A 23,771-nucleotide genomic window follows, 5' to 3' on the forward strand; every position below is an offset into this window, starting at 1 on the left:
TGGGAAGATCCCCTGAAGGAGGACATGGCAACCCACTCCTATATTCTTGCCTGGAGAATCCCAAGGACAGAGGAGCCTGGCGGACTACAGTCCATGGGGACACGACTTAAGCGACTGAACGCAGCACTGACCCCATGACTGGTGTCCTTATAAGAAGAGAAAACAGAGGTGCAGATGTAGACACAGAGGAAGACTGAAGCAGAGGGGGCAGTGATGCGTCTCCAAGCCAAAGAGTGCCAGCAACCACCAGAAACTGGAGAGGCGAGGAAGGAGCCTCCCCTGCAAGCTTCAGAAACAGCGTGGCCCTGCCAACACCTTGATTCAGATCTCTGGCCTCCAGAACTGGGAGGGGATCTTTTCCTGACGTTTTAAGCCGCCGGGTCTGTGGTCCATCCCTGTCACTCTTGCTTTTATGTTTCCTGTCGGTTTCTGCTGGACAAGAAGCTCTGAACAGGCTAGAAAAGCAGTTATACTGACTGAGGGCTTCCCAGGCTCTGCTAGTGGTAAAGGATACTCCTGCCAGGGCAAAAGACACAAGAGACACAGGTTCGATCCCGGGCTGGGAAGATTCCCTGGAGAAGGGAATAGGCACCCACTCCAGTATTCCTGCCGGGAGAATTCCATGGGCTGAGGAGCCTAGCAGGCTACAGCCCATGGGGTCGCGGAGTCAGACATGACCGAGTTTGCACACGCAGACACATACACCACTTAGTTACCTCCTACTATGTTCCAAGCTCTGAACCAGAGGTTTCCACAGTTTGTTTCATTGACTCCTGTCAATAATCCTAGTGAGCTAAGTACGCACTTGTTCATATAACACACGCTTATAGAACACCTCCTAGTGAGACTGTCTTAGCATGAGTTTCCCCAGAAGCAGGATCCCAGGCAAGGTCTTGGGTGCAAGAGGTTTCCTTGGGAGGTGGTCCCAGGAAGCAGGAGTAAGGGTATTGAGAGTGGAAATAGAGCAGCAGGGGCTCACTTATCCTGGGAACTCTAAGAAGTATGCAGAACACACATCAGAAGTGCATGTCCAGAGAGCTGGAGCCCAGAACTTCGACCCACCACTCCCACTCCCAATACTGACCATCACTTGTAGGAACCCCTCGCCACACACACTTCATTTCCCCTACCTTCTGAGTTGTAGCTCAGCGGGGACGAAGGCAATCCTTTGGTGTTAGAGAAGGCTCAGGGCAGAACATGGAAAGCTGTGCTGTTTGTGTATGTGCGTGTGTGTGTGTGCGTGTGTGTGTGTGGTGTGTCTGTCAGTGTCGGGGGAGCCTGAGCTTGCACTCAGCCATCCAGCCCATCTTGCTATGAAATCAGAGGCAGGTCAATAGATTGGAGGGATGAGACTGGCTACATAATTTGCAGGACCCAGTGCAAAATGCAAATGCAGGGCACCTTGTTAACAATTATTAAAGCGTTTTCTGAGGGCAGCCGCAGAGCATTAAGACCCAACACAGGGCCCTTCTAAGCCCAGGGCCTGTGTAACTGCTCGTTTTGCAGCCGTGATGCTGGCCAGTGGCGCAGAGCCCAGCAGCATTTGCACTATGAGCGACTATGTCCCGGGCACCATATTCAATGCTTCACACACGCAGCAAGTGGTATTTATTTGCATCCTGCCTTACATCAGTCACGCTGAATATTTCTCTTTCGTGGGCATGAATTTAGACACACACACATCCCTTCCCGGCTGGGAGTCCCTAAGCCCACACGTGGTCTACCACCTCCTTGCTGACAACCTTGAGCCCAAACCTGACAACTTCCAATTCACGTGCAAAGGAGTCTGGCCAAAGCCTGAGCACCGCATGCTGTTGTGTGGTTTACCCGCCGACCGTCTCCGACATCAGCGCGTCACAAAGAGCTGACGCTGAACACGAACACAGCTTTTCTGCCTTACCCCGCGTAACTCTGCAGCAATGCCACAGACACGTCAACACTTTCTTCCTGTCATCACGAAGACATTCAAGGAAAATTTGAAAATGGCTTGTCAGGTCATTGGGCTTCCATGATTATAGTTTTATGAACAGTAATTTGCAGGGGCCTCAGAGAGCGGCAGACCCCCTAAATACTGAAGTTGCTGTCTCTAAGGAAGCTCACCCTCAAGTTCCAAAGAAGAGCAGGAGGAAGGCCTAGTCTCTGCTCAGAAGGGTGGGTAGAGCTCATGACCACCGGACAGAATCTGTGCACTGCAGCTGGGTCCTCGATCCCTCTCAAAAAAATCTAGTAAAAGATGTTTTGAAAAGTTGAGGAAATTTGAAAACCGTCTGGGAATTAAGCAGAGCTTCTCAAACTCTCTGCGGTGAAGAACCAGTTTTTGTTTTTATTTTTTTCGTGTTTCTCAGATGCTTTTTGGAGAAGGCAATAGCACCCCACTCCAGTACTCTTGACTGGAAAATCCCATGGATGGAGGAGCCTGGTAGGCTACAGTCCATGGGATCGCTAAGAGTCGGACACGACTGAGCGACTTCACTTTTCACTTTCATGCATTGGAGAAGGAAATGGCAGCCCACTCCAGTGTTCTTGCCTGGAGAATCCCAGGGACGGCGGAGCCTGGTGGGCTGCCGTCTATGGGGTCGCACAGAGTCGGACACGACTGAAGCGACTTAGCAGCAGCAGCAGCAGCAGATGCTTTTATAAAATATAATAAAAGTGAATTTCTTGAAAATAAAATATGCAAAAATGCAAGCCCAGGTTTTTTTATTATTAAACTTATGAGGTCTAAAAGTACCCTGTCAAGTTACTGTGAACGTGGGATTTCCCTGGTGGTCCAGTGGCGTAGACTCTGCGCTCCCAGCGCAAGGGGCCCAGGTTAGATCCCTGTCAGGGAACTAGATCCCACGTGCTACAACTGAAGATCCCTCTTGCCACAGCTGAGATCTGGTGCAACAAAACAGATAAATATATTTTCAGAAAAATCCTTGTAAAAGTTTCTGAAAGCTTGCTCTCACTTTTGGTATTTATCTTGTCCCTGATAGTTTGCCAGATGACCCCAGTGGGCTGACCACACACTCAACAGTACTGAACTGGCAGCCTTGATAGTAAGAGGGATTGTTCGTTTTCACAGGTGTGATAAGATATTAGGCTTCTGGAGTAGAAGAGCTTTCTTAAAAGGAGACACATGCTGAAGTAGTCAGGGAGAAAACATCAGGATATCTGCAACTGGCTCTCAAATGGTTCAAGAAAAAAAAGTGTCTGTAATGAAAAGGCCTATATAGTCAAAGCTATGGCTTTTCCAGTACTCATATATGTATGTGACAGCTGGACCATAAAGAAGGCTGAATGCCAAAGGATTGATGCTTTTGAACTGTGGTGTTGGAGAAGACTTGAGAGTCCCTTGGACTACAAGGAGATCCAACCAGTCCATCCTGAAGGAGATCAGTCCTGGGTGTTCATTGGAAGGACTGATAGTGAACCTGAAACTCCAATACTTTGGCCACCTGATGCGAAGAGCAGCCTCATTGGAAAAGACCCTGAAGCTGGGAAAGATTGAGGGCAGGATGAAAAGTGGGCAACAGAGGATGAGTTGGTTGGATGGCATCACCAACTCAATAGACATGAGTTTGAGTAAGCTCCAGGAGTCGGTGATGGACAGGGAAGCCTGGCGTGCTGCAGTCCATGGGGTCACAAAGGATTGGACACGACTGAGTGACTGAGCAACGAGGATAGAAAAAAAAAGTGAAAGCAAATGTGACAAAATGTGAACGAACTGTTGTAATATAACAACAAGTGGTGAGTCTGTGGGTATTCACTGTATTCTTAAATCAAGTTCTCTACAGATGTGAGCAATCTTGAAAAGTTGGAGCTGGGAAGGAAAACTAGCAGACCACTGCTTTGCTTCTTCCCAGCACAAATTAAACGTGAGGGCAAGTCTCCAGAGATGCACAGGCGGGGGACCAGGGGCACTTACTGTCCACATCCCGGGGAGCACTGGGCAGGCAGACCGCAGAGTCGGGGAGAGCCTGGGAAGCCCTCAGACCCGAGGCTGTCTTCTTTCTTTTTTTTGGCTGTGCTGGGTCTCTGCTGCTGTGTAGGTTTTCTCTAGCTGCAGAGAGCGGGAGCTACTCTCCTGTTGCAGAGCACAGGCTCTAGATGCACAGGCTTCGGTAGTTGTAGGATGCGGGCTCAGTAGTTGCAACCCAAAGGTTCAGTAGTTGCGGCTCACAGGCTTAGTTGCTCCATGGCATGTGGGATCTTCCTGGACCAGGGATTGAACCCATGTTCCCTGCGTTGGCAGGCAGATTCTTATCCACGCCACCCCCAGGGAAGCCCAGAAGTGCAGTTTCATCCTGGACCTCCTAGCTTGTCTGCCGAGAGGCTTTGACAAGTGATCCAAACTTGCAGCCTCAGCATCTTCATCCGAAATGTAAGAGCCGCCCTTGCTAATATGAGACAAATGATGCTGGGACAAATGAGTGCGCCGTGAATGGTGGGAATTGGCAAGCCTAGGCTTCCCAGGTCAGCTGACCTGATGAAGATGGGCCTTATTTGTGGATTTTCAGGGAGGCACCGTTGTTTTTTTTTAAAGTACAGAGTTCCCCAAGGAGGAGGGACTCACTGACGTCAGTTCCAGTTTAGGGCCTTTTGCAGGTGATGGAACTGCAGGTTGCATGACAAGTTTTAGACCCCAAACCCAATTCTGCTTGGAGCTGAGTAACACACCCTGACGATGGTGTTCCTTTCCCTGCGTGAGGCAGTTCCACGGGGCTGGCCACCCCCTTGGCCATTCCAGCAGCTGTCCCACCACGGACTGTGGGCTGAGTCACATCAGTGGCCTGTATGACTCTGGTGTTAGTCATGGTTGCTGACATGTCTGGACATCTGCATGTCACAGAAAAGCTAACTTTAAAATTAACATTCTGGGACTTCCCTGGTGATTCAGCAGTTAAGAATCTGCAAAGGGCCCAGGTTCGATCCCTGGTCAAGAAACTAGATCCCATATACTGCAAGTAAGACTCAGTGCAAATAAGTAAATAAATTTTTTTTTTAAATTAACATTCCAAGTGTAGGGTTTCAAGCAGGGTGTGTGATAAGGTGGCCTCTTAAGAGACCAGGGGACTTTTGAGATTGATGTTAACTCTGTTTGACTGTATGGGACACTAACAGAGAATTCCAAACTTTCCCACTGCACAGGGATTGGACATGTTTTATCACATATTTCAATCAGTTTCCCAAAGCAAATGAAGTACGCTGTACTTGGGGGTTAGACATATGACCCTGCATTCTAGATCTGCCACTTGCTGACTGAGGGACCTTTAGGCAAGAGACTGAAATAGGACCAGCTACTAATCTGTGGGGTTCAGGGTAAAATGAAGATGCAAGGTCCTTGTTCAAATTATTCAGAATTTCAAGACAGCAACTACAGAGCATTAAAGCAAGCTCAGGGCCCTCCTGAACGTGAGCCTGTGTGACTACATGGGTCACAGCCCATGGAACCAGTCTTGCACCAACTCCTCCTTCATTTTTCACAGACAGCCTGATTTGGGGTTTATACTCTACCTCAAACTATGGTGAGGATTGAAACATGTAATACTTGTGCCAATGCAGTTTGCATGGGGTCCTCTCTCCTGGGAAGCAGCAACCAGCTCAGGTTAATCTCGTACCAAGGGTCCAGCCCAGGCCAGGCACAGAGCAGACCTTCCTTTAATGTTTGTTGAATAGTAGTACCTCAATATGTTTGTTTATTTCCTCCGTATGTTACACTACAGATTCACTCACTTCCGCAATCAGCAGGCTTGTTTTTGTTTTCCTAGGACTGGAGTCACTGTTTTTCAAAGGATTCAGGCAGTGTTTGTGTGTATGTGTGTGTGTTTAATTAAAAAATAAAAGTGATGGGCTTAAACCCAACTGCCAATTAAATCCTGAAACTGAGAGCTTCATCCACTTCTATCTGTACCCCTCACTGCATAGAGTGTGAGCATAGGAGTTTTAACACGTGTTTGCAAAGGGCCACAGCATCTGCAAAGGCAAAATGTACTCACTGATCTGAAGTAATTACGAAGCACATCCTGATTGTATCATAGCCACCAGGAACACAGCTACTCCACGGAAAACAACCCGGCAAAATTCCCACCTCCATTCAAGACAGCAACTGAGAGCTTCAGATAATGTGGTTCTGAAGTGAGCTGAACCCTCAACAACACAGATAGGTGAGTGACAATACAGTCAAGTCCAACTCCCAGCAACTCTCGCCACACAGACCCTTGAAATACTCAAGTGCACGCAACTAGTCCATTTTATTGCACAAAACAGTCACAATAAAAGAACCCACTATTATCTAGGGCCACTATCTTTTTTCTACAACCGTTGGTTCCTAGAAATGAAACAGGAGAGAGATAGGGAGAGGAAAAATAAGGCCCTCAGTTAGAAGTCTTTGATGAAGGCAGGGCCAGGAGAAAGCTCCCGCCCTCCACCAGTGGCCGGTCCCGGAGGCCTTTTACAGGCCCCAGGGTCCAGAGACATCAAAGCCGCTCTCAGGGAGACACAAAGCGGGGAAGGAATTATGCCTTCCTGTTTAAAGACTGCCAAACAGGAGAAAATAAGTGCCTTTCAAACTCAACACTTCACACTGTGGCTATGGATCCCATTTTTTCCACTACTTTTTAAAAAACTTTTTATTTTGAAATAATTCTTAAATGAACAGAGAACGTGGTTAGTCCTCCTATATATCCATGACTCTGATTTACCAGTTTTTAACATTTGGCACATGGGTTTTATATACCTATTATTTTTTTCTAAACTGTTTGTTGCATATATCGTTTTCTTTTGCCCTTTCACTTTTTTTAAGTTAAAAATAACATAACAGAATGAAGATTTAAAAAAAAAAAGCTTTCAAGATAACCCCCAATCCTACCTCCCTAATACTAATCCTAGGTTCAATTAAAAATGACTTGATTCTCTTTGTCAGTTTGCATATATGATTTTCGTACAGCTCAGACCTCTTGAAATATATTCCCTGAATGATTCATTCATTCATCCATCCAAGAAATACTTAACCGAGTAAGTACCTCCTTCAGTCCAGGCCCTACAAAACCAGTCAAACCATCATGTAATTTCATGTTACAAAATGTGATAGCTGCTATTAAGAGCAATTCTTGCAATTTTCTCCAAAGGAAAAGTCCCTTGCCCTGACTCAGGGATGTTGATATGGCTGGGGCTTTTGTGGTATTTATTAATATTTTCCCACCAACTTCCAAAAGAAAAAATATTTTAGTTGGTTATAGTAAGAACATATAAGCAACCCCACAGTAAATCAAAAAGTCAACATGTGAACTGGAAACTCTTTTCCACAGTGTCTGACTAGTTTTTCCAAATCCAGGAAGTGATCCTGTGTCACAGCACATCAGTGCCAAGCAAGGAGATTTTACTGAGCTTTATTTCCCACAATATGTACTATCAAACACTTGGTATTTTGCTATCCAGACATAAAATTGTATGAAAAGATTTCATATGCCTTTTCAAACAACACAAACCAGCCCTCTCTCATAGCAAGTTCAAGATCACTTTTCACGGAGGAAGGCAAAAGTTAATTCCTGGAACGTGGCATCCTTGGGCATTCACATTTGACTTTAGCTTCGTCTTGACTTGGACGGAATCATGGCAACAAGGAATCATGGTTTACAGTTTTGAATTTCTTTTTTAAACTCTTCCTTTTGTACCGGGGGTATAGCCAATTAACAATGTGACAGTTTCAGGTAAACAAGTGAAGGACTCGGCGATACACACACAGACATACATATACATGTACCCATTCTCCCCCAAACTCTGCTTCCATCCAGGTCACTACACAACTCTGGGCAGAGCCCCACGGCTGGACAGTAGGTCCTTGTCGGCTATCCATTTTAAACATAGCAGTGGGTTTACACTTTTCAATTATCTGTTAAAAGCAAACCATTAGATCTTCATGAAAGATGCCATTTGTTTGTTTATTTATACACATGTATGTTTATGTACTGGCTTCTCTCATGGCTCAGACGGGAAAAAAATCTGCCTGCAATGCGGGAGACTTGGGTTCAATCCCTGGGTTGGGAAGATTCCCTGGGGAAGGGAACGGCTACCCACTCCAGTGTTCTTGCCTGGAGAATTCCATGGACAGAGGAGCCTGGTGGGCTACAGTCCATGGGGTGGTAAATAGTCGGACACAACAGAGCAACTTTCACTTTCTTTCATGTGTATGTATGTATGCGAGGCTTCCCGGGAGGTGCAAGTGGTGAAGAACCTACCTGCTAATGTAGGAGACATAAGTAACAAGAGGTGTGAGTTCGATCCCTGGGTCGGGCACTGTCCATGGGGTCGCAAAGACTCAGACACTGCTGAGTGACTAACACGCACAGTGCATCCATGGGGGAAGGTGGCCCTGTGGGAGGGCCTGGGGTGGGTGGTGTGTGCTCTGGAGGAAAAGCAGCATCTCCAAGGGTCAGCTGTGCCAGGCCTGGTCAGCGGGGGATGGCCGAGTCCACAGGAAAAATGCCCCTGCTCCGTGCGTGCTGAGAACTATACACCCTCCCACACGCCGCAGCGCCGGGGCTCCTCTGGGCCAGACCCCTCAACTGGAGAGAGAAGCCCTTTCCCCAGAGCCTCGGGGTTGGAAAACACCCCTGCTTTGAACCCCAAATTCTAGTACCTGGAAAGAAGGAGACTTCTTGAACAAGGGGAGAAGTCACTCTGCTAAGGACTTTAAGTACCAAAGGAGACCTGATAACCCGGAAGAAACAGAATCAAACCAGAAGGCACAAAGCTGCCTTTTATTGGCAACATCTCCCAGGACTGGAGGCTCCCCAGGCCAGTAAACTGAGTTCCCCGGAATAAAGGAAAAGCCTCTTCTACAGCGCATCTCTGGGCAGTGTGTACGTTTCCAACTCCTCCCACTTCAGAAGCTTGATTAACAAGATTGCTGCTGCCACATCACTTCAGTCATGTCTGGTTCATAGCGACCCTATAGAATGTAATCCACCAGGCTCCTCTGTCCATGAGATTTTCCAGGCAAGAATATTGGAGTGGATTTCCATGCCCTCCTCCAGGGGATCTTACCTACCCATGGATCAAACCATCATCTCTTAGATCTCCTGCATTGGCAGGCAGTTTCTTTATCATTAGATTACCTGAACAAATGAAATATTCTGGGTGAATGGATTTTTCTATTTAACTCAGATCATCAGGAAAAAGTGATTATGGCTCTTTTGCAAGGCAAAAAAGAAAAAAAAAGTGTTAGATGCAACATTTCTGAACTATTTATATTACTTCTTCCTTAACATGAAAGTAATATGTGGAATCCTGATTCTCAGTAATCATTTATTTTTTACTTTCACTATTACAGCTTTTGTTTGTTGTTCTGAAATTGATCCTCAGGAGTCTTAAAATCCACCATACCATACCCATCTCTGTCTTTTTATTTTATAACCAGTGTCTGACGGCACATTTATTTTGGGACGTTCCTTATTCTTTCTTCCTTTAAAGATTAGATGGAAGGTTTATTACTAAAAAATGAAGAATGAAAAATCTGTCATATAGGAAGCTAAAAATATGTATTTAAAGTAACTAAGTTCGCCTTTTTTGAATCCACACTAATAATGAAGATATGTGTATATAAACAAAATTAGACAGACAGGGCTCTAACCCCAGCTCCTCTCTCACCAGCAGTGTGACCTTGGGGAAGTCACATGAAGTCTTTGAATCTCACGTTCTCTCAACTGTAAAATGGGGATAATACTAGCCTGTCTCTTCAGGGGTTGCTATGAGGATTAAAGATGCATGTCAAGGGCTTAACCCAGTGCCAGGCATCCTAGCGAGTCAAGGACCAACATTTGTTGCTGCTATTGTTATTTTTGTGACTCTTTTTTGTGTCTTTCAAAATCTATGTTGGGACACCAGAAATTAAACCTGACCAATTAAATAGGATTAGATGGGAAGAGAGCACAGAGAGTACTAAAAAATTAGCATTTCAGTACTATATACTGTAAAGGTAAGTGGCATAGATCAAAATTAGTAAAAGGCATTTATTCAGAAAATTAACTGAAATATATTTTAAAACATTTTATCTTGATTTTTTTCTTATTGAAAAAATACCTTTATATAATTGTAAGTATAAACTAAGGTTTGTAAAACAAAAGCTACTTTACAACATTTATATTGCAGTAAGCCGTGCATAAAACTTACCATTTTGAGGTGTACAGTTGTGCGGCATTAGGCACATTCACAATTATTGTGGAATCTGTCACCATCATCCATTTCCAGAACTTTTCTATCATTCCAAACAGAAACTCTGTGCCCATTAAGCAATAACTCCCCTTTCTCCCTACCTCCCTGCCCTTGGTCATCTCTTTCCATTTGTCTCCATGATTTTGCTTATTCCAAACACCTGATATCAGTGGAATCATAATATTTATCCTTTAGTCTCTGGTTTATCTCACTTAGCATAATGTCCTCAAGGCTGGTCCATGTTTAGCATGTGTTGGAATTCTCTCCTTTTTAAAGGCTGAATAATATTCTATTGTGTGTATAGACCACATTTCATCCATTCATCCTTTGAGAGATATTTGGGTTATTTCCACCTTTTGGCTACTATTATGAACACTGGCATACAAATACTTGTTTGAGACCCTACTTTCCATTGTTCTGTGTATATATCTAGAATTGGAATTGTTGATCATCTAGTAAACTCTACAGTACTTTTTGAGGAACTACCAAACTGTTTTCCACAGTGGCTGCACCAATTTATATTTAATTTCTAATTTCTGACATCATTACCAATATTTGATATTTTCTGTTTGTTTTTTTTTTTTTTTAATAATAGCCATCTTGATGAATATGATGTGGTATTTTTCTGTGATATTGATTCATATTTTCCTTATGTTAGGGAAATCTCCTTGTTGGGCATTTGTATATCTCTTCCTTTGAGAAATGTCTATTCAACTCTTTGCCCATTTAAACATTCCTGTTGCTGTCTAGAACATCTTTTTAAAAACTGGAGTTTGAGGAAGTTCCCTGGCGGTCCAGTGGTTAAGAATCTGCCTGCCAGTGCAGGGGACAAGGGTTCAGTCCCTGGAATAAGAAGATCGCACACACCGCAACTAAACAGAAAAAATAAATAAATAAATAAATATCTTTAGAAAATTGGAATTTGAAGTAACTCAAATTATTGGGGGCAAATAATTTGTGTTGTGGGCAAATGGACTCTATTTCAAAATACAGGGTATCAAGTTGAAATGAGAAATAGGTTCTGGTTCTGAAGATACCTTTTTCTTTTTTAAACATTCTTAAAACAATGAACACAGTATTTTCTAAGTTTAGGTCAAATTCATGTAGACATAAAAGTTGAACAAGTGATCTAAAAAACCAACTGACTTTCTGTGCTTTCTGGGTGAAAAGAGGGCCACTCAGAACCAAAGATCATCACTGAAATACGCAAGCAGAAAATCTTTCTGGTTATTATAGTTTATGCCTAAAAAGCAGATGACAGTAGTGCAGTAGTCTGGGGTGGGTGGGGTCGGGGTATAACCTAGAACTATCTTGGGCGCCATGACCTTGAGGCAAAACTGCTGGGGAGAGGAGCGCCTCGAAAATGTTTCTGGGGGTGCGGAGTGGTCAGAAGATGGGGACCGTTAAGAGTGCGGCTCTGGCGGTTTTTCAGCGGAACCGGAGCCATTCCAGCTGGCCCTCCGGGGCCTAGTAGTGTCAAGCAGAAAACGAGCTTCGGACATCCTAGTAACAGAATTTTGTGATCTAGAGGGTGTGAAAAGCCTCGTCCCGCCCAGCCGCCACTTCTAGGAGGTCTTCAGTAGGGTTCGAAAACCTATTGTTGGATGATAAAGCAACCTTGAGGAGTCAGGACCCCCACAAGGCCGGTCGCGCCTGCCAACCTGGGCGCACTTTAGCACACGCTGCGGGCCTGAGTAGGGGTTTTAAAAATGTTAATAGACCGAGAGGCCTAGAGCTGCGCTCTTGGGGAGACAGAACAGGACTCCACGGTTTGGGGGCCCTTTCTCTGACCCCCAGCCCCCGGCTGAAATTGCCTCCGATTCGTAGGGCGTGGTGCACTCCCGGGTACGCGGGAAGCCAAACCCGGGGACTCGGCTCCAGGAACCGCTGCCCCGGAGGCCTGCAGAGGCCGGGCCTCACACCCCTCCCCACGCCTTTCCAGCTCAACATCTCAATCCACTTCGTAACATCTCAATATGGTTTTTAAACAGATCGAGACGAAGGGCTCCGTTCAGCCCACACCGGGGGCCCTCGGAGGACGCGCGGCCGATCTCGGGGACGAGAGATGACAGTCGGTGGGCTTCTGGGTCGCAAGGAGAAGAGCCCTCCCAGCCCGCATCGCGGAGTCCCTCCAGCAAACCGCGCTCCAACGCCGCGGGCCACGGGCGTGGGATGTAGCTGCAGCCGGCGCTCGGCCTGGATCCCAGGTTTGGTGTAGAGACACCAACCTCGGGGCCTCGGGACGGCGCGCCAGCCCAGGTCCCCGACTCTGGAGCGGGGCGGGGCGGGGTGGTGGTGGGGGAACCCAGCCGCAGAGCGCCTCCGTCCCGCGGGGCCCGGAGCTCCCACCCAAAGGCGAGGCTTTAAAAATAGCCCCAGCGAGATCCAGGCAACAGGAAGAACATTTTTTTTTTAATGTGTAAAAAATGTTTTGCTTCTCGTAGGGAACACAACCGCTGCGAGTTCCAGCACATCGGGCTCCCTCCGCGCGCACCCACAGCCATCCGCCGCCCCTCGGGCCAGGCGCGGGCAAGCGTCTCCCGGATCCGGATTTGGGGAGCGCAAGTGCCCCCTGTGGCCGGCCCGCGCCTGACCCCGCGGGCCTAAGAAGGCAGAAGCGGCCGGCGGAGGGGCCCGGGAGGAAGTTGGAGCCGCGGGGCCGGGAAGGGGGCAGGTCGGCGCCGCGGGCCTGGCTGGGGGCCCGCCGGAGCCAGGGCCACCCTGGGGCGCCGCGCCAAAGCCCGCGCGCACTCGAGTCCCCCCACGTGGCCGGCCGCCCGGGGCCCCACGTGGAAGGGGCGGAGGAGGAAGGAGGGCGGCTGGAGGGCCGGGCTCCCGGCCGCGGCCGCCGGACACCCCCACCCCCGCCCCAACCCGGCCCGGCCCGGCCCCTGCCCCCGAGGCCCCAGCGAGTCTCCAGGGCCTCCCGGGCGGGGCCAGGCCGGGGAGTGCCCGCCGCGCCCGGCCCCCTCGCCCGCCCGCCGCGCCCGTGTGCACTTTCGCGGAGCCACTAATCCCCCGAGAGAGCCGATTTGTAGTGAAGAGTATCTGTAGGGGGCGAGGCCGGCCCATGTGGGGTTGTGTCATTGGTTTGCAAAGAGAGACCCCGCCTTTGCCCAAAAGGAAAAAAAAAAAAAAAGGGAGCGAGGAGTGAGCGAGCTGCGACCCTCACCTCGCCTCCCGCCTCGCTCCTGCGCAGCCGGCGGCCACCGCGAGACGCGGCCGCGCCGCTTCTTCCCCTTTCCTTTTCTCTCCGTTTTCCTCCTCCTTCCCCGGAGGAGAAAACAAATAAAGAAGAGCAAATAGCCGGGAGGCGCTCAGCTTCCCGGACGCTCCCTTCCCCCGCCCCCCCACCCACCCCGATCCAAGTTGGAAGCAGCATCCTCTCGGGGGTGAGCGCGGCGCGGGGCGGGTGCGGGCCGGGGACCCCCAGCGCGGCCCCCTCCCGGCGGCCGGGCGGCCGGGCGCGGGGCCAGGACCGGGCTGGGGAGGATCGGGAGCCGGGTGGGCGGAGGAAGGGGGTGGGGTGGGTGGGGAAGTAGGAAGAGGCTCGGCGGCGAGGGGAGGAGGAGGAAGGGGAGGGGAGGGCTGGGGTGGGGAGCGGAGGGGAGGGGAGGGGAGGCCGGGAGGGGGAGGGGCGGGGAGCTGGAGAGATTAAGTTTTTGTGTGTGTGTCCCTGTGTGCGTGTGTCATTTTAAGGTGGCCCGGGAGCGGCCCAGAGGAGCCGGCGGCGGCCCGAGGAGCGAGGGACGGAGCCGGGAGCCATGCCGCGCTGACCCGGGGGACCCGCACAGCCGCCGCCGCCGCCACCGCCGCCGGGTGGGGTGGAAGGGGCGGGAGCCGCCGCCGCTGCCGCCGCCGCCGCCGCCTCCCGGGTGGGCGCCCTTCGCCGTGGACGCCGGCGGCCCGGGACGAGGTAAGGGGGGGGCCCGGGGGAGGGCTGGGGACGCCGCCGCCCCCGCCTCACCTGCGGCCGCGGGCTGGGGGGCGCCGCGCCCGCGCCTCACTGCGCCACTGGGGGAGGAGGAGGAGGAGGGCGAAGGACACCGAGCCGGCATCCGAGGACATCTTGGTCTGCGCCCCCCACCCCCCCGGCCCGGTGTCCCCGCTCGGCGCTCGGGGGGTGGGCGCAGGCCCGGGGGTCCCTGCCTGCCGTCCCTCCTCCCCCCCCCGCCGCCGATCGCGCCCGCTGGCCGCTGTTTGCGCCAGGATTTTTGTTGTTGTGATGAGAGTTGATGAATGCGAAGTAGGCGGTCACCTTCCTTCCCATCAGGATTGGCAAAAAAAAAAAAAAAAAAGAAACCCCGAGCGCGGCGGCGTCCGGAGGGCAGCGGCGGCGGCGGCGTCTCGGCGACGGTTTCCTAGGCGCCCCCGGCTCCCGTTCCCCGAGGCCGGTGGGTGCGCGCGCGCGCGGGGGCCGCCAGCGACCCAGGCCGAGCGCGCGACGCGCCGCGGGGACAATACGGCCGGATCCCCCGGGACCAGGAGTCCGAGCGCGCGGGGCCTGGGGCCTGCGGGGCGGGGGAGGGGAACGGGGGGTCCACTGGGAAAACGGGGCGCGCGCGGCTCCGGGCCCCCAGGGGAGCGGCCCCTGCTGGCAGGGGATCCCGCGCGGCGCCCGAGGAGCGCAAGTGAGAGACGGGAACGCAGGCGAAGTGGAACCCTTTTGTTTTGCCGGCCCCGCATTGTTGGCTCCTCCGGGCAGCCGGGCCACATCTGCTGCCGCCGCCGCCGCCACTGCCGCGCCGGGCTCGGCCCGCCAAAGTCGCAGCGGGGCGGGGGCCAGGGGCGAGCCGGGCGACGGGCGCGGGCGGGGACCGAGCTGGCCGGGCATTTCCTCTGCCCGGCCGCGCTCCCGCCGGCACCACTTCCTCCTCGCCCGCCGCTGCCGCGGCCGCCGCGAACCCTGCCCGCCCGCCCGCCTCCCCCGCCTCCCCCGCCCTGGCCGCACTTTTCGGGTGGGGCGAACCCAAAAGAAAAAGTTTCGCAGGAGGGGCTGGCGAGGGCGCGCCCCGGGCGGCGGGGACTCGGCGCGGCGCAGCGACAGCCGGGCGGCCGTGATCGCCTCTCCCTCCTTGTCCTCCGCGGCGCCGGACCGACCCGCGCGGCCGAGGGGAAGCGCCTTTCTTTCTCTGCCTGGCGCTCTTCCCAGCGCCCCGGGGCAAGTTGGACACGGACGCGCGAGATCCGGGGCGCGCGGGGGCCCTTCACCAGCTGGAGAGGCCCACGGCGTGGCCGGTCGCCTGCTGCCCACGCAGCGCCCGGGTGCTGGGAGGCCGCGGGCCCGGGAGCTCGGCGCGGTCACCGCCGGCCGCGTCGAGACACACGCGCACACACTCCCTCCGGCGGCTCGCTTTCCGCCGCCGCCGATGGTCACGGACAGCGAGTGTGAGTGCGCGCGCGAGTGTATGTAGTGCTCCCAGCCCCCGGAATACTTTTCCCGGAGGCGGCCCAAGCAGCAGTTGGCTCCAAGGGTCCCCGTCCTTAGTATTTAACAAGTGAAAGGAATTTTTCGTAGAAATCCCCGCTTGATCTGCGTCCTTGGCGGTGGAGGCTGCTGGCGGTGGCCTGCGTCGTCACGCCGGGCTCACTTGCTCTCTCCCGGGTAAACAGATTTTTCTGGATTTTTCCCCGTTTTTTTTTTTTTTTTTTTCTTTCAAGACTGGAGATCGGGTTAAGTTCTTAGAGAGTCAGACGTGAGTGGCTCGAAGGGTAGACCAGAGAATTCTATTCTATAAATATGCATTGGGAATTTAAAATGCTAAGTGCCTTATTTGCAATTCTGTTGGATATTGTAGAGACTGGTATATTTTTATCTGACATGGATAATTTGGAGGGGACGTTTATTTTGGTTAGTTTACTAAGTGATTCTGCCTCCCGACTTTGGTGAAATAAATCAAACTCTCCTACTGTTCCTTCAAAGAAGACACTCTTCTCTGCTAGGTGCTTGGGTTCAAAGACAAGTTTAAAATTTACCTCGTGTTGTTTTTAACTGCTGTTCTGCCTCTACGGTTCTCAAAGTAGAACTTCAGTTTTCATGTGCTTAGAATTCCACTGTTTTGATTTTTAAAAAAAAAAAATTTTTTTCCCCCTACATTTTGAAGTAATGGGACTTGTAAGGATCTTGTTTTTATAATCATTTGATTTCAAAGAGTACTTCGTAGAGCAATTACAAAGTAATATTCAAAATGCTAATTAAACACTTTCAGTCAGAGCAGCTTTCATATTGAAACAGGATTTCTTTTCTCTTTTTTAAGTACCAGGGACCCTATCCCAGAGTTGAAACACTAAATATCCTTTTGTCTAGCATCAGATCTCTGTGCGGCTCTGACACTCTCCTGTAAAAACCCTAGTGCCCTTTTTATTGCCCCCAAAAGAAAAGTTAATGAGATGGTAGATTTCAAGCAAAAAACCAGGCCCTCCTTCTTGCAAAATATGCTTCCAGTTGCCACTGAAGTTAGATGCTAGCTGTGAATGTACTTGCCTTTAATGAAACCAGTTTAATAGTTCACACTTGATCAAGTATAACAGGACCAAACAAAGGAAATAAGCCAGCATATTTCTGTAGAGCATTGGGGGGTTTAGCGCAAGTGTTGATGCTGGGTCACCCCCTCCCCCCAGTCTGTCCCTGGTAGAAGGGAGTGAGGGTTGAAGGCAAAGGGAATTTATGACCCTGATTGGTTTTCTGTGCCCGAGGGGTAGGGACCCCTGTTTGTCCCTGTAGAAAACAGTTATTAGAGGAAATTTACGAATCTTGGGTTTGGAGCTTGTTTTGGACCTAACTAGGTGGCTTTTGGTTTATTTCTTTTTCCTGTTGATAAAGCAAGGTGGGGAAGATACAGCTAGGTTTGTTTTTGTCCTGTTTTCTGATGGTGGGTTAATAACAACTGGGTGGTGGGTGCTCTCTGTAGCTGTGTGGATTTGAGCTCAGAGCCCTGCTATTTAAGATTTCAGTTGGAATCTTGGAAACTGTCCCTTAACTGGATGTTCTCCTTGGGGGAGGGGCAAGGCGAATTCCCATCTCTTATCTGTGATTTAAGCAACAAGAGCAAAAAGAAAACAACAACAAAAAACCTCTTTGTCCCTAAGAGGGTCTCTTTTCCGGGCTGGAATTGCAACTTGGGTCTGGCACTTAGTCATTGACTAGGTGAAGAAATATTTGCAAAGTGTGTCTCTTTAAAGTTAAAAAAGTTAAAAAGTTTGGCTACTTAAAAACGACTACTACTAGCATTGTAAAAATACACCAGTGACATACTTTGTGAGATATTTTGGCCTTTTAAGACTCAGGGCGCACCTGTTCCTGCAGAGTCGAGTTTGCTTTCCCTGGCATTGTTAATCTGGTCGTGTACACAAGATGAAACAGGAAAACTTGCTATCTGTATAATGATTAACTAGCCATCAGTTACCCTTTCAGGGAATAATCAATACATTTACTCTTGACTTGTAAAACTCCAGAAGGAAATCCTATTCATAAGTCTGAAAAGTGTTTTAATGAGAGACAAATAGCAACAACAACAAACAAAACTGCAAAATTAACCTGGAACTTTTTTAGTGGTGTGAGTGGCTAGCGACCAGGTACAAGATGAGTGTGGACATAGTGTAGCAGTGTGGCATGCACACTGCAACGGTGGGAAAGAATTTTATTGCTGGGAACTGTTATACTCTGGCAAAGGGAGCTCAGGATGGCGCACACCATTGGAAAGCCTTGAGGTTCAAAACCAAAAGGGTGGCCCCGCTGGGGTCTAGCGCACCAAAGCCGTTGGCCAACAGTTCTCTCCATCATGAATCATTTTTGAAGGCAAAGTTATCCCCTTTGCACTTAACACTTTTCCCTAAATGGAAAAAATGTAAAGCGTTTACAGCAACCATTGAAGGGCCACCCCAGCTGTCATTTTTTACCTCTGTCATTTCGGTACAGAAGGGCTGTCACCATAACGTATGTGAGTACAAGCCTGGGGCCCTCTGTTAATGATCTTTCTATCGGCGAAAAGCAGCAGTCCACGTGTCTCATGTTCCCGATACTGGCCACAAATATATGTCCGTATAGGACATGATTGGGAAGGGAAATTTATCTGTTCGGCAGAGCACAGCTCTGGTAGTATTTCCACCGCCTGGCTGATAGTTCAGTTACAGCGGGTGGAACACATTTTCGTAGTAATTAAAAAAACGGGAGTGCAGTTTGCTTGACCCTTCCAATAGATGTACCATACTTAACACTGCGTATTGAAACACTGTGCCTTGTTCTCCAAGAAGGTTTCTGTGCGATTCGCTAGCTAAGGAATGCTTGTGTGGACTTCCCCTACTGCAGACTTTTAGCAGGCACGTGAAAATGCTGGAATGGATATGCTCTCAGAGGCTATACTGCCTGGGCAGTATCAGTTTTCTCCTTTCCAGCTGGTAAGCATGTCCTAATTTACGCTGCTACAGTTAAAGTTACAGCGTCCTGGGAAAGAAGGAAAAATATGAAACTCCCCACCCCACCACCCTCACTTAATCTTTTGAAGTTAATTTTTGTTCAAGTGTGTGTTTGATGGAATATGTATCAAAGACTCATGAAAGGGATTTTTTTTTTTTTAAACATACCTATCTCTGGGTTTGGAAAATTATACTTAATAATTGCTAAAAACTTCAGAACCATTTTTAAGGTGTTCAGCCTTTCTTTTGATCATGATTTAATGGACAGTAGTATCCAAATGCCATCAATGTGACTCTAATAATCTGAACAAATTAATGTCTCAGCTTCATGTGTAGTTTGCTCTTAGCATCATTATTAGTGTTTCCAGCCGAAATTACAGCTACACTTGGGCCTTCAGGACTGCACCAGTGAAAAGAAGGGCTTTGCGCATTGTGCTAAAAACCGGGATTCGCAGATGAATACAGAATGTACAATATGAGCGAGCCAGGCCATTGTTTGTGTGGAATGTTGACAATGGGAGCCAAGGGGCAGCTTCATTCTCTAACTGCTGGGGAACACAGAAACTTCAGGAGCTGCAGACGGCGGTGGGAACCAGACTTGCAGTCATCGTCTTTGCCCAGCCGCCGGCCTGTTCCCTTTCCAGACTTTTTCTTAGAAGGTGGTCTTTTCTGGACTGCTGGGGAACTTGGTGTGCTTTCTCTCCTCAGTCGTCTACTTTTTTGGAGGCAAGATTCTGAAAGCAGATAACAGGGTTCTTCAAAGAAAGTGTACACGAAGCAAACTTTTTGTCTCCCTGGAATGCAATTTTCAGAAATCATACTCAACCCTTACCAGAAATCGAGGCATCTGAAGTCACAGGAAGCAATGGTGTTTATTTTTAATATTTTCCTCACATTAAAGTCATTTTGGGTTTGTTGGTGGTGTTAGGGAAAGTGCAGTGAAAATGAGTATTTGTTGGATTTTCGTATTTTGCTGCGCAGCTGCTGCTATTTCTGGAAACGTTCCTCTGAGTTGGATCTTCTTCCTCCATTCACCAAGCTTCCTGCTTGCACATGGAAGCTGAGGTTCCCAAGTGGGGCCAAAACTCTTGCTACAGGGGCGGGCGCTCCTGTCAACCTTCTTTTTCGCCCCTCCCAGAACTGGGGTCAGTGTAGCCCTGGCTCCCTGTTGAGGCCTGATTGATGCCCCTTTTGATTGGAGTGAGGTGCTTTGGTTACAACTTTGGGGGCCAGTTGACTTTCTACCTGTATCTAGTCTGGTTCCTCCTTGAGTGAATGTTTTAGAAATGATCTGCTTTAACTGTTTCTGTAACGAAATGTAACAGATGGTTGCTTAAGGTTGGCTTAATATTCACAACAACAATGATAAGACACTTGGGTTCTTACTCATGGATGCGTGTAGGGGATGCTTTTCCTTTCATGGAGAATTGTGACTTCGCTTCTGGGTATTAACAGAGCCTTCATTATCTGCAGGACCATCAGATGGTATTTAGGGGATGTTAATCCCAAATAGCTGTTGTTGCTTGAACTTGGTAGGCAGCCTGCCTTTGGGTGTTGTTCACTTAGAGTCCCTGGGATGGGGGGAGGTGGTGCTTTTCAACAGAACCCTGTGATTCTTAAAATCCTTTGGGCTTGTAAGGTAAAAAACCCAACAACAATGAAACTTTACATTGTTACTTTCCCTCCCTCTCAAAAGTGCTCAGAAAGGTGCTTTTTGCATTAAAGTAAATCCTTAGTTACGACTTGAGGTGCTATTAATTGGCTTGAAGATTGGTTCCAAGTCATGGACACTTTTCTGTGTCTCATCCCAGCCCAGGTTGTGGCAGAATCTTGGAAGGGCCTTTGAACAGAATGGGGAATGTGTGGGTCTCTCTGCAGTGCCCAGGCTGGCCATGGGGTTGTAAACTCACTGCTCTGCTCCAGCCATGCCTGAAATCTGGCCTTCAGCACAGGACAAACAAAAACTTCATTATGGAGTCATGGAATCCCAGGAAGTTTCTTTGGAAAGAACTGGAGACCGAGATAAACTAGAGATCCTCTGGCCTGATTCCCCAGGCATGGCAATTTAAAAAGCTTGATGGGTGAAAATGCCCTGCATCCAACCTGGAAGTGATTGTGGTGTTTGTAGCGGCCCCAGGTGTGTGACTCTGTGTAGGGGGAGGTTGGGGGGAGGGATGGATAGGGGGACGGGGGTAGGGGGCAGGAGGAGCTGCAGGTGAATTTCCTTGGCTGTCCTGGGTGGAGGACAGGAAGGAAGCCTTGTGTGTACCTTTCCTGCTGAAGGAACCCTGGCCGGGACTTGATTCTTTGGCTGATGGATGTGTTTAGTGCGGTTGGTCCAGAAGTGCAAACAAAGTCTGCTTGTTCAGGCCCAGGTGAGCCGCACACCCATTTGGATGGTGAGAAGCCCGTAGGGTGTTGCAGCTTCCGGGTCTGCCCACCTGGAGGGCAGCCAGGGCCAGCAGCTAGCTAGGGGAGTGGGATGGGGGTGGGCTCAGAGCTCTGCAAACCCTGTCCAGGGATGGTCGAGGGGACTGGAGTGGCCTTGCCTGGTCTCATGGGTGTGCTTTGCTGGGAGGGACAGAGGGCTAGTGAGACCAGGGAGGCCTTGCTGTGGGAGCGGCCAGGCCAGATGGGCTGCGTGGGCTCCTAGCACTGGCTGAACTTGACTGACCACTGGGCCCCCAGGGTGGGGCAGAGGCTTTTCAAACAGCAGAGACCCCCCCCCCCCCAAGGGCGGCCCACGCTTGGAGGGGTAGGAATGCTGCGACTTTTTCCTGGTGGTGTGATAAATGTTTTGAAAAGTTTCTTTCCAGGCCCTCTTCAGACAGTGAACTGTGTGGGCTGCAATGCTGTTTGATTCCTCCAGCCGCCCCTTGGGGCCCAGTGTGGATGCCACGGTTTCTGCCCCTATAACAGATACCGGGAGGACACAGCGTCCTACCTGATTCCATTTCCTCAGCGCTTTGTGGTCGTGGGCTAAAAGTCACTCCAGGGGGGCATAGAGTATGTTTTCCTGGTGCAGATAGCAATATGGACATATAAGTGCCTACAAGTAAAATCTCAGAATGTTTTTGATCTTAAGAACATTTCACAGTCATTAATCTTCACGACGCTCCTGCGGGCTAGGTAAATAGAGCAATTCCTATTTTATGCGAGGAAGAAATGTTGAATTGCCTCTGCCAAGTCATAAAGAGGCCGATCTCCGCCTCCTGTTTCCGTAGCTGGAGTTTGGGGGCCCCCGGGCGCCCGGGAACCCCATCGTCCCGCCCAGACTGACCACAGGGCGACTTCCGGGCTCCTGCTCGACTTTGTGCTGCGGGGAGGGCAACGCTGGGGCCTGGGTGAAGGCCAACCCGCCCTACCTGGCCACGCGCTACCTGGAGGGGGCGTAGTCTGCAGCTGCCCCGCCCCGCCAGCTGGGGTGCTGGGCCCTGCTGGAAGGACGGAGTCTCCTGGCGTCTGGGGTTCGGGGCTTCTGCGACCCCAGCCCCGAAGGTGAGGCCCTCCTGACCCTCAGGGGCCCGCGGACCCGGCGGCTCCTTCCTTCCCCTCCAGACTGGCTTACCTGGAGGCTCCGCCTCCGAAGACCGCCTACCTGCGGCCTCGCCCGGGCGATCCTACCCTGCCCCCCGGGGGGGCCCTCGGCTATCTGGTGTACCTGCCACCCCCACCCCCACCCCCACCCCATCCACAGCACGGCCCCCGACTCAGCCGGAAGCGCCCCTCCCCCGGCGCTTCGCCCTTTCACTTGTAGATAGGGAGCCGCTTCCCGCTGCGGGGCCGCTGTGGAGAGGTGATGGAGATGGCCCTTCCCCCCCGCGGTGCCCACTTCCTCCTCCGCCTCCCTCCCGCAGCCCCGTGCGGAGTCCCTCCCCTTCGCGGCCGCCCACCCTGGGACTGACCCGCGCCCTTCCCATACCCCGCCCCCCCGGCCGATACCTGGAAGGAGCCGGGAGAGGACGTACGATCCGGAGGTGGGCCCCGAACCCGCGAGCGAGGCTCGGAGTAGAAGCAGGTATTCCGCTCGACGGTGCCCCAGGGAACCCCCCCCCCGACCCCCCGACGACGATCGCAGGCTCCGGGGACCTTAGAGCTGGAGTCGTGTGTCGTCCCGCCCGCCACCCCCCGCCGGCCAGGGAGGTTCGTCCATTGCACGATGGTGGCTCAGATGCAACGAGCTGGTAGACGGTCCAATGCCTGGCCGCGGCCTGGCCGGCTCGGCATCCTGTCCCCGGGGCGGTGTTGAGGCCGCGGTTTCCGCCGCCACCTTCAAATCGGGGTTATTTCGCTTGAAACGCGCAGAGCGCGGTCGTAGCTCCGAGGGCTCCCGGGCCTTTGCAGGCTTCTCCAGGCTGGGAGCCGGATGGGCCATGTGACCAGAGGCTGCGGCCAGTAAGTGAAGAGCCGGGATGACTTTTCCTTTCTGCACCCCTCTTCTTGGAGGAGGGATTTCTCTGTGTTTGGCGCTCACTGGCCCCGCAGGCTTAACTTGGTACCCAAGTAGTGCTTGCAGGCAGTTTAAGTCGTTCTGTTTTTGTGATGATAACACTGCGGACTGCCCTTTATTGAGCCTCTTAGTATCTTTCTCACTAAGACGCTCGGCCCCTGTTTGCATTGAACCTTCACAACAAGGTGGGTGAGGTGTTGGGAACAGGGCGCTCTCCCGCCCTCCAGGTGGCAGAGCTGGGACTTGAAGCTCCTGGAGCTGAGGACCAGGCCGGAGTCCCTGGGGAGGGGCTCTTCCCCGCCGCGCTGAGAGCACAGGGGAGGTGAGCGTTCACGCTTGCCCCACATCTGGCACTTTCTCCCCAGGGTTCAGATGGCTTCTCCGAAACAATGATCTTTCTCAGGCCCAGAGTTGCCTTCCAGATCACATGGGGCTATGAGAAGTCTGGCTTGTTTTAATTTCCGCCTTTGATTAGTGGTCTTTTGTTGGGATCTCACGATCTAATGCCAACGAAGGGTTTCTAGATGGTTTCCTGGACCAGGCCTGTTTTAAATTCACTCCGCTTTCTGAGTTAATGAACAGCATGGCTGCTGAGCAGAAGCCTGAGGCTCAGTAGACCGGTGGGGGGGGGGGTGCATTGGGTGCAGTGGGGGGAGAATTCTCCCTCTGGACCATAAACTCACTGTCCGGGCAAAGACCAGACACCAGA

At 51.0% G+C, this 23,771-nt stretch overlaps 2 protein-coding genes across 4 annotated transcripts in view; both read left to right on the plus strand.

Annotated features, from left to right (window-relative positions):
* Positions 1-11,517: 11,517 nt before the first annotated feature.
* Positions 11,518-22,706, plus strand: LOC122446762 (collagen alpha-1(I) chain-like). Its single transcript, XM_043477267.1, has 12 exons — positions 11,518-11,572; positions 12,189-12,404; positions 12,721-13,188; positions 13,567-13,701; positions 14,114-14,395; positions 14,588-14,828; positions 14,903-15,589; positions 21,532-21,586; positions 21,837-22,003; positions 22,171-22,267; positions 22,370-22,408; positions 22,470-22,706. The coding sequence occupies exons 1-12, from the start codon at positions 11,518-11,520 to the stop codon at positions 22,704-22,706; spliced, it is 2,679 nt and encodes an 892-aa protein (XP_043333202.1).
* Positions 13,367-23,771, plus strand: part of CTBP2 (C-terminal binding protein 2) — a 169,737-nt gene continuing 159,332 nt past the window's right edge. The window contains exon 1 of one of the 3 annotated variants that reach the window (XM_043475155.1): positions 13,367-13,589. The gene's annotated coding sequence lies outside the window, so the exon portion shown is untranslated. Of the gene's footprint in view, positions 13,590-13,807; positions 14,114-14,514; positions 14,592-23,771 lie in introns of those variants that run through there. The other 2 variants (XM_043475156.1, XM_043475154.1) reach the window with 2 other exon arrangements.

Source organism: Cervus canadensis, chromosome 8, assembly GCF_019320065.1.
Source record: "Cervus canadensis isolate Bull #8, Minnesota chromosome 8, ASM1932006v1, whole genome shotgun sequence".
Lineage (NCBI taxonomy): Eukaryota > Metazoa > Chordata > Mammalia > Artiodactyla > Cervidae > Cervus > Cervus canadensis.

Excerpts from the sequence above, each read along its gene's own strand:
- LOC122446762 (XM_043477267.1), top strand. The coding sequence starts at position 11,518 with ATGACCTTGAGGCAAAACTGCTGGGGAGAGGAGCGCCTCGAAAATGTT. Across the intron at positions 14,829-14,902 it reads GCGGCGCCCGAGGAGCGCAA|CCGGGCCACATCTGCTGCCG; the intron begins GTGAGAGACGGG and ends TCCTCCGGGCAG. Across the intron at positions 21,587-21,836 it reads TTCCTCAGCGCTTTGTGGTC|CTGGAGTTTGGGGGCCCCCG; the intron begins GTGGGCTAAAAG and ends CTGTTTCCGTAG.